The sequence below is a fragment of the Rhinolophus sinicus genome, chromosome 5 (assembly GCF_057876585.1).
Source record: "Rhinolophus sinicus isolate RSI-liver-muscle chromosome 5, RSI-T2T, whole genome shotgun sequence".
Classification (NCBI taxonomy): Eukaryota; Metazoa; Chordata; class Mammalia; order Chiroptera; family Rhinolophidae; genus Rhinolophus; species Rhinolophus sinicus.
Window position 1 is genome coordinate 90523512 of NC_142505.1, and position 10454 is coordinate 90533965.

Genomic DNA, 10454 nt, shown 5'->3' on the forward strand with positions numbered 1-10454 from the left:
TTTTCATTAACATTTAATACACCATATTAGTCACTGAAGGTACAGAGAGAAATAACACGTGGTCCCTTCCTCTAGTGGTTTAAAGACTAGTCAGCAAGATGGACCAAAACTAATATGGTGCTAAGGGCCATGGTAAAAAGGGCATTTTACCCAAATTATAGGGTGGGTAGCCTTCTTAGAAAAACCAATATCTGAGGGGAGGCCCTTGGGAAAGGGAAGAAAGAGTGATAAAAGAAGAAGAGGAGAAGAGAAAGAGGTAAGCAAAGAGCGTTTCAGCAGCGGGGTTGGGCAGATTTCTCCAACTACCATGTGAACACATTGGAGGGTAAGACTATGGATGGGAAGACTGGATAGAAGACTCTTACAATAATGGAGGTGAAAGATGGCAGTAGCCTGGACAAAGACGGGGCCATTAGGATGAGAGAATTAAAGCATTTGAAGAGCTACTAGGAAGCTAGAATTTACAGAACATGGCTGACCACCTACATCTGGGGGAAAGGGAAAGGAAATGATCTAAGGTGATGGACAGGTTTTTAACTGAGACCAAAAAAAATGAACTGGGAAACTCAGAAGGAGGAACAGGTTTTAGGGGAAGGGGAAGAAACGACATACTCAGTATCTGAAGTCTTGAGCTTGAGGTTCCTACAGGAGACATTCAGGAGACAATTATATGTTAAGGTCGGGAACTGCTGATTTGTCGGTAATGGATAAAGCCTTGAGAAAGAAGGTCCGTGTTGAAGAGTGAGAAAAGGAGAAGGCAGCGTTTCACTCTTAGAGAACACCAACATTTAAAGGAAAGATAGAAACAGAGAAGCCTACAACAAATGCAAAGGAATGACCGAAGAGGTAGGCAGGAAACTAAGACCAAAAAGGGTTTAATAGAATCCAAGTGAAGAAAGAATGTTTGAAGAAGAGAATAGTCGATTGTACCCAGGGCTGCTCAGCGGTTCTCTTGGGCAAAGAAGGTGAAACAGGGAGGTCTTTTAGGACATTGGCGGAAAGAACTTCTGTAGAAGTGTAAGAACAAAAAAGCCGGGTGCCCCATGAAAGAGGTGTGAACGGGATATTCGGAAGTAAAGTCAGAGGACGGACTGTTCTTCCATGAAGCTAGTGTGTCCGCCCTGTGTCGACAGTGCCCATTTTGTTCATCACTGCAGACCCACTGCCTAAAGCACTTCTGGACACGTTGCCGGGATTTGGTAGTTACCTGTTGAATAACCAGATGTTGAATATGAGATAGGATGGTGGCTAGAGGATGGTGTAAGGTCCCAGAAGCTTTATTATTTTCTTTTTCTTAAGATGGAGATATGTGAACACATTTAAGTGTTGAAAGGAAGAGCCCAGAGTTCAAAAAAAAAGTTCAAGTTATAGGAGAGGAGATGATTAATGGAACCAGTTCCCTAAAAAGGCAGGAAAGGCTACTTTATATGCCCAACAATGAGTAGAAGGATTTCAGGGGTTGTGACAGGCAAAAAAAACCCCACAAAAAACAAAAAACAAAACAAAACAAAACAAAAAAAAAACCAACCCTCCTTCAGTGAAACAATTGGGAAAATTCGGGTTATGACTCATGTGCTCGGCAGACTACATTACATGGGCAGGGCGCCCCTCAGGTGCTGCAGTGGTTTGGGGTATCACAGCTCGAGAGACTTTGGCAATCTAGAAAAGAGTGCTCAGGAAAGAGTAGACACATGGGGTGGGGACAGGTCTGTAACCAAAGACAAAAGAGTAGATTTAGTCCTAAGTACCAGAGGACAGAGGGGGTTCACTTGTTCTGTGTCATCCCTGAAAGCTAAAAGGTGGGAGTCGTACAAAACAAGACTTCAGCTCACAAAGGGTCATTAATATATTGGTCTTTTTCTCTCTTTTCATCTCACTATAAACTCGCTCCCTAAGAGACCTCTTCTGCCCCCCGGCTTCATGGCTGATGACTTCAGTTTGGTATCTCCTGCAGGAAGATAAGTTCAAACACGTACAAACAACTACCGACTTGACATCTCCATTTGACTATCTCTCAGACACCTCAAACACAACTTGTCCAAAACAGAAGGCACCAGAAATCTAAGTCAACCTTGGCCTTTTCCTTTTCCCATAATCCCAGGATCCAAATCATGACCAAATTCACTTTTTTCCATCCCCACTGCCACCAGCTTGGTCCTAGCCTTCATTGCCACTTCACTGGACATTGTCAATAGCATTCTCATGGGTCAGACTAATCTATTCTTGCTCCTTTACAATCTGTTCTCCTTACAGAAGCCACACAGATCTTTAAACAATGCAAATATGATTACTTCCTTGATGAAGTTTCCAATGGCTTCCTGGTTGCTTTTAAGAGAAGAACAGAACCTTCCAGGCGGTCAAAAGGTACATCTTGATCAGCCCCTGGATCCTTCTTTAACTTCATCTCCCTGACTCTCTGCCCTCAAGCTCCCTGGTCTTTCTATACCTTGAAACTGCCATATACTCCTTTCTGCTTCAGGACCTTCAAACCTTGCTCTTCCTTCTTCCTAGAAGGCCATCCATCCAGGCTCCTGCCCACTTTCTCGTAGTAATTCCTCATCCTTAAGAACCCCTTCCTTCAGAACTCACCTCTGCTGTTCCATCCTGGGAAGCCCGCCCAAACCTATACACGTCTCCTTACCTGTTTGGCAGCAACTAGTACTTCTTTCCTTCATTGTACATATCCCAGTGGTTATTAAGTAACAGTGTTTTTAACTGTCTAATGTCTGTCTTTCCCACGGGACTTGGACTAGGCCTTTGTTCTGTGAGGGCAAAGACTTGTTTGCCTTGTTCTTCACGGTATTTCCAGGGCCTGGGACGTAGTAGCAACATAATAAATGTGGTTTAATAAAAAAGTGAATAATATTCAAACTGCATAGCAAAGGAATGAGCACCCTGTCACTGGAGGTATACAAGTAGGGGGCTAGATCAGGAAGGTTGCCAATGAACCCCTTCCATATGGGAAATGCAACATTCTGGGCTACATGAGCCAGCTTTCCAGGGAAGAAAGCATCCATGATAGCCGCACTGTCTCCTCCTATATCCCACCCCACTTCTGGCAAAGCAAGAACAAGGTACCTTCCCCAGTGGGCGTGTTCCCGGAGCCAGGCACTGGGGCTGGCTTCTAGTCCATGCATCACCGTGTCCCCATAGTCCAGAAAGGGCTTGTTAAACCTGCAGGAGAAAGTACACACACACAGTCACCAAGAGGCAGTTTAAACTAGAATCCTATACTGAAAAGTCAGGAGGTACACAGGAAGACACTCCGCTAGAGTGGAAAGAACACTGGGGCAGCAACCAAAGCTCTAGTTCAGACTGTGACCCCTGACGGTATTTCCTCGGTGGCTTGTTTTCCTTACCTGTCAAGTGGTTACTACATAACAGGGGTGATAATACACACTCTGCACGGGTACAGTAGTTTTCCTACCCATGATCCCACTGGATCCTCATGACAATTCCCTGAGGCAGGGTTACGCATGGACTGTTTATGCCCAATTCACAGAGGAGCCCAGCAGATACGCAACACGGCCTGACTGCGAGCACCTAATAAGTCATGTGGCAGAGCCTCACCTGACGTCCCCACCCCGAATGCTTTTCTCTTTTTCTTGACCTTGTTAAGGAGGAAATTAAGAAATCAACTTGTTATGTGCAAGATGTTTCTGGGATGCCCCTGAGGACCGAGGACCAAAGGAAAGGACAGGAGGACACGTTTTTCCTCACCTGTGGCAGAAACGCTGGGCACACCTGACCAGGATGTGCATACAGTGGCAGGCGATGAAGCCTAGTGCCAGCAGACTCAGTGGGCCCATCTGCAGGAAGGGGGCGCCAGGCACAGGGAAGAGAGGAGAGAATGAATCTGGGGAGGGATGTGGCAGTGCGGATCTCATTCAGGACTCAAAGAACTTTCTAGCACACTGGTTTGCAAGCCCATTTGAGCAGCAACAGCTATTTTTCCAAATATAATCTCACGCGGTACTCCAGTGAAACGCATAAAACAATGACAGTGGGGTGTTGTGGTGGGAGTAGGGGACCCAGAACTCTGCCCTTGCGTGGCCCCTGAGGCATCCTCCCTGGGAACAACTGCTCTGCAGAGCGAACTGGAAAGTCAAAGTCCAACCCCTGCATTCTCCAAGGGAGGAAACTGAGGACCAGAGACTGGACAAATGACATGCAAAGGCCCCTCAACGTCCACGGCAGAGCCGGACCTCAAACCCAGGCTACGTGTCTAGACTCCAAGTCCGGCCCAAGCTGCCTCCCAGAAACAGTGCTCATGGCGAGCCGTTATAAACGCTGAGAGCCTCTCTTCTCGGCTCCCTGCGCCACCCGCTCATACTGGCCCCCATGGCAGCTCCTCACCAGGATGCCTGCGTTCTTCACCGCCAGCGGCAGTCCCAGCACCCCTGTGCCCATGTTGCCTTTCACCAGGTGAACCAACGTCTGGAACGCTCTAAAGGAGAGAAAAAAGACATGAGGACGTGGGTGTGTGTGTGACCGGGTAGGCAGCAGGAGGAGAAATTCAGCCCCGGTTAGGAAGCCCCATGCTGCAGCTCCCACCTGGGTCAAGGCCCCTGGCAGCGGCCCAGCAGGACTCCAGACTCACACATCCCTCTAAATCAGGGACGTGCTGTCAAAAGTCAGAGAAGGGGGGAACCCATTCTGTTTGTCACCAATACCTTACTGGCCCAACAGGACTCCAGATTTTCCTACACCCCTAAGGGATGTATTTACTCATCCCACCAAATCAAGGGGATGTGTTTACCCATGCCCCTTAATCAAAGAAATGTATTACTAAATGCCAGAGGACTAGGCACCTCAGGAGGAGAAAGAGAGATAAGAGAAGGGAGACGGGGAGGCAATTCTAGCCATACTCATAGAAATAAAAGCCTTCACACAATGGGAGGCGAGGCTGCTTCCCTCCCTTGGGTCAGCCCGCTCCGTATCTGGGAGTGCACTTTCTTTTACTAATGAACTTCTGCTGTTCATGCTGCACACATTTCCATCTCTTGATTGATTTCATTCCTTCAAGAGGAAGACGGGCCAGCCCGGTGGCTCAGGTGGTTGGAGCGCCAGGCTTCTAATGCTGAGGTCGCCGGTTCGATTCCCACATGGGCCAGTGAGCTGCACCTTCTACAGCTAAGATTGTGAACAATAGCTGTCCCTGGAGCTGGGCTGCCGTGAGCAGCCAGAGGTCAGCGCGAGCTGCCGTGTGCTGCTGAGTGGCTGGCTGACGACGGTTGACAGACTGCCTCAGCCAGGGAGAGCACAAGGCTCATAATACCAGCATGAGCCAGGGAGCTGTGTCCTACACAACTAGACTGAGAAACAATGGCTTGAAACGGAGTGGGGGCGGGGGGGGACGGGGAGCGGAAGAAGGGGAAAGAAAAAAGAAGAGGAAGAGCTGAGATATTCAAACGTCCAACAGTCATAGCACGCCACCACTTGAGTTTTAAGGTGGCTAGGTGGGCTCCAGGGCATCTCTCAGTCCCCGTGGCCCTGGCACATCTGGGTCTGTGGCAGGGTAACCAACCATTCTGGTTTGTCCAGAACTGTCCTGGTTTTAGCAACTAATACTCAATCTATGCCACTATAATAACACTTAACTATACAACTGACACTATGCTAAGTACTTACATGTATGATCTCATTTAATCCTCTCATCAAGGCTAGGAAGTAGACGAGGAAACTGAGGATAGAGGTTTTTTTAATGACTTGTCCAAGGATATACGGGGGAGCCAGGATTGAACCTAGGACTGCTTCAGAGTCCCTGTTCTTCACCCCACTTCTACTGGGCTGCCTCCCAGAAATGGGCCCAGACAAATGAATAAAGGGACACCCCATTTCATCACCAAGGAAACTGAGGCTCAGGAGTGGGCAGCGAACAGCCCAAGGTCATAAAACTAGTAGCAGAGGGAGGACTGAACTCAGAGAAAAGGGAAAAGGGCAGGCAGCAAAGAGAAATCATTGTGACTTCTGAATAAACAGGTCAGATGACTTGGATCCCCAGATGCTGAGTGTTGAGACAGGGTCATTTGGGAATTGGGCTTCTGAAGGATTTTTTCTTTCCCCCCTCAGGCTGGGACATCAAGCTGAGGACTGGCATGACTCCTCCCACCCCAACAAAAACAAAAACAAACACTCAGAGCCTTTCTTTAAGATAAATGTGAAGGTTGTTCAGAGGAAGAGGTTATACCTCCAATGATCCAGTTCCAGGGAGGTACCCTCTCTGTTGATGAATCACAAAACAACCTATTTTTACACCTGTGTACCTGCAACGGGCTAAACCAAGGTGAGAATTGGATTTCCATCTACAACTTTGGAAACCTTGGAAATCCCTCACGAGAGCCTTCCAGAAAGGAGACTTCTTGTGAAGAGCAGCAGAGGCATTCCGGAAGGAGCCTGGATTAAAACTCAACGCCACTACTTAACAAGCTGTGTCATCTTGGGCAAGGTGTCGACTCTGCTAAGTCTTTGTAACTGTGAGGAGGCATGACCTTCTGAAATGACTGCCCCAAACACCCTCACTCTATGTTAGTCGTAACTCCTCTAGCTTCTTGATCTGCCCATTGATTTGTTAAGGGTTAAAGAGAACAACTGGGGGAGAAGGCGGGTGGAGAGTCTGCATGCCTTTCTCCCTGTGGGTGTCAACACTGCTGACAGAGCACAGTGCCCTGTGGCCCTCCAATGATGTGCTTGTTGTGTAACTAGCAAAGGGTCAACGGGTCGCTCTGGAGATTTCTAACTAAAGGACTTAGGAAATTAGAATTTAACTTTGGGCCACTCAGCCAACTTCAAAACAGAGTGTGGTGAGTTGTGCAAAACACTGGGCTGGGAGGCAGGAAACCTGGGTTTTAGCCCTAATTCCTTTGGTGACTTTGGAACGGCTCCGATTCACAACAGCCAACACTTCTGGACACTGCACTTGGGAGCTTTACGGGCAATTCGCCGGTGCAGCCCTTCTGGGAGGAGCAAACTGTCATGTCACAGAGGAGAAACTGGGGCACAGAGTTCTGTCGCTTATTCCAAGTGGGAAATGGAACTCGGGTCAGCTGACCCCCACAGGTACCATGCTTAGGGGGCCTGTCTTGCTAATTCCCTCCAAGTAGATGGGCCCTCTAGTGCTCACTTGTTTTATCTCTTTGATTCTGAAGTAGCTGAAATGGACACCAAACCATATGTCAATTCAGGACACGAGAGCTAGTTGGTTCCCCCAAGGCCTCTGATTGAGAGATACCCCAACTCAGCAGTGGATGGTCCCAAGGCCTAGCAAGCTCACCCTCAGGGCAGGCATTCTTAGCAACCCCCGGACTAGCCCTGGGGCAACGTCTCGGGGCCAGTCATTGAGTCCATCCCTAAATTGCCCTGCAGGGTGGCAGTGAAAATGGGCTTTGCTTGCCCCTCATAGCAACATTTCCCTCCTTCTGCATTCCTCCCACCCTTTCAGATTTAATTCCTACAGGTAGCCTCCGGCTACCAATTTATCCCTGTTGTGCCAAAGGGAAAACTGAGGCTTAAAGAAGGGAAGGAACAGAGCCACAGCTCGAATGCACATGTTCTTTCTACTACACCACTGATGTCAGAACTTCCTGCTTCCAGTAGCAGAACTCCCCACCACGGTGCCACCCCACCCATTTGTCCTAAGTGAACTCGCCACTCTGCTTGAGTGGTGGAGGCGAGGGAGCAGGAGCCTTGTAGCTTGGCTTCCCGCCTAAACTTGCAGCAGACCCCTCCTTGACATGCTTTGAAAGCCTCATGAGTGATCTCTCTCTCTCTCTCCAACTCCAAAACACACCCCAGGGAGGTGGAAGAAACTAGACTCTTCCACATACTGTGCTTTGGATGTCATCTCTGCAATTCTCACCTGAAGCGGAGGCCCGGGGAACTGCAGGAGAGGCAGGTCGCATCTCCTCCAAGCAGTTGGGGATTCGGCCCTTCTTCCCAACGTTATCAGAATTGGCCAGGAGTAAAACTGACTTCAGGACCAGCACTGGATTCCAGCCCCCACCCCGTCATGCCAATGACCCAGTGTGTGGCCTGGGTAACTGGGCCTCAGTTTCCCTACCTGTGGAAGCTAGTTCACATGTGGAGGCTAGTTCACTATATTCTAAGGGCTGTCTGACAGACTCCACTCCTGCCCCTTTAAACGCTCATCTTGACTCAGCCTACAACTGCCCCTTTTCCAACCTTGGTTTCCCCATCTGCACAGTGGGTTGGGGGTCAGACTTACCCCCTCAGCACCCCCGCTGACCCCAGGGTTTTGCCAATGCAAGCTTCCAGGCTGCAATGCAGACATGAGGATGGCAGGCAAGAACACTCACGTTATGCCCTTGGTCTTCTGCAAGTTGGGCAACTCCGAAGGGCTTCCATTCCAGACACTGGAGTCCTTGCTCTGCGGCTTCTTGGCACTTTCGGGAGGTGACCTGAGGTCCAGTTTGAGGTCAACAGCTCCCTGGGGACCCCCAGCACTCTTTGTCCCGGGCATGACTGCTTGAGAAGGAGAAGGCTCTGGGTGGTAAGGAGGTAGGTCTGCGTTTGAAGGAGGCAAGCAAGAAGGTGTCTGCCAGTCAGGTGAAAATCCCAACTCAGTGGCTGGTGCCTGGTCAGCAGGCTCCAGCCAAACTGGAGTGAGGCCCCACCCACCTCCCCCGGAGGGTGCTGCTCCAGGCAAGCAGTTGTGGTAGGGGAGCCATAGGGGGGAGGAGAAGAGGGGAGGGGTTTGGGAGGGAGTCACCCACCCTTACCTAACTAACAATAGCAATGATAGTGATCATTTCAATAACGGATATTTGTTAAGCACTTCATGAAGGGACAGATACTCTTCTAAGTGCTTTACCTGTATGTCCTCATTTAATCCTATCAATGAAGTAATGAGATCAAGCTCTGAACTAAAGGAACCTACCTAGAGAGCGACCGAATAGGGACCAGAAGCCACCTCCTCATGCTTTTTAACTAGTACCCTATTTTCACCTCCATGAGAATACTGACCCATTCCCACCTCCCTGCTCATCCCAGGTCAGGGGCCCCACTTCCCACTGGCTGCAGCTCTACTGTAAGGTGTCCTTTTGGGTGCTCCCCTTTTTTGGAAAATTGTTGGAAAAAAAGAAGCAATCACTCACTCACCTCTAACTGCTTCTTAGCTTTTGTGAGGCTCCATCCAGGGAGAGAGTAGTGGAAATTCTTTTGGAAAAGGGGAGAGGCAGAAATTGTACAACCCTCAGTCAAATTTCACTGGGCAGGACACTGGGCCAGGAGAGGGTGTGATTTGCCTAAGGTCACCCTTCCTTCAGGAGAGAACACTGCTGCTAAAAAAGACCCTGGGGGTTTCTCTCTGTTCCATTCTCTGTCATCATCTCTGCTTCAGTGACAGATGAATAGGCCAAAATTTCCTCCTCCCTCCAAATTACAGCATTTTACTCAAGCCTTCCCACTCCCTCCACCATGATCTCATGTGCCAAGGGCCTTACTTAAGTATCTCAAAGCTAACTGGTAGCATCCCAGACAGATTTGCCCGGGCCCCTCCCTTCCATGGGACCCTTTCCAAGGTCCTGTATGTAATTTTGAATTTGTAATTTTGTGTTATTTTCCTTAAAGAGGTCCTCTCTACCCCTTACCGGTACCCTATGCCCCCTCCCCAGGGGTATAAGCTTCAGGCTCCACAAAGCCTGGCTACTTCTCAGGGTAGCATTGCTATTTTGTTTTTACAGATAATGGAAATTGAGGCTGAGACGTAAAGAATAGCTTGCTCAAGGTCACGGCTTATCCTGGGCAGAGGCAGATCTTTCCATCTCTGAAGCCCGCAGCCTAAACCATTCGTTTTGAATCCTTGCCCCACCCTTCAAGTTTCTTGCCCGGAATCAACAGAAACACTTGCTGTGGTTTGAGAAATGCCCTCTAGTCATTTGACTGGCACCACTACGTGGCAGTATTCCTGGTCTGTGGGGCAGCGGGCGGCATCCTGTGGCCGGTTTATTCACAGCACCGAAATCCCATAATTTGATTTTAAGCTCAGAGCTCATCCCACCAACAGACTTGTTCCTGCTCAGGCAACAAGATTGGTAAAGGAGATTGTCAAGGAGCTCGAGATGTTTATCTATGAGGCTAGTTCATGCTTTTCTTTCCAGGTTGTGAGAAGAACCCTGAGTTAACCTTCAAACTTTTGGGAAAGGGGGCTGCTGGTATATGGGAATTTGGCTGGGGCCCTCCCTTTCCATTCTCAGCTAAAAGAAACTTGCGGGGCACTGCCTGCAGACCCCCAACTTGCTGCACACCTGTCAGCAGGAAAGAGGGGTTCTTCCAGGACGGTGGCCTCCAAAAGAAGCCCTTCGAAACACTGGCCCAGGCATCTGTAGCTCTGGGTTCCACTGGGACTCTACCATGCTGTTGTGACCGTGGGAAAAGTACTGCTCCTCTTTTCCCCTCTGTGAAATGGGTATTAGATCGTAGGGGACTTCTGAAGG

At 49.1% G+C, this 10454-nt stretch overlaps 1 protein-coding gene across 4 annotated transcripts in view; it reads right to left on the reverse strand.

Moving 5' to 3' along the window:
- Window positions 1-9135, reverse strand: part of LOC109448769 (proton-coupled amino acid transporter 2) — a 30783-nt gene extending 21648 nt beyond the window's left edge. For 3 of the 4 annotated variants that reach the window (XM_019734425.3, XM_019734420.3, XM_088798743.1), the window contains exons 1-4: window positions 8316-8596; window positions 4357-4447; window positions 3721-3809; window positions 3079-3174 (exon numbers count right to left, since the gene is read on the reverse strand). In XM_019734425.3, the coding sequence (XP_019589984.3) occupies window positions 3079-3174; window positions 3721-3809; window positions 4357-4447; window positions 8316-8479 (440 nt within the window). In that variant the 5' untranslated portion in view covers window positions 8480-8596. Of the gene's footprint in view, window positions 1-3078; window positions 3175-3720; window positions 3810-4356; window positions 4448-8315; window positions 8597-9117 lie in introns of those variants that run through there. The other variant, XM_088798742.1, reaches the window with a different exon arrangement.
- Between the last annotated feature and the right edge of the window lie 1319 nt (window positions 9136-10454).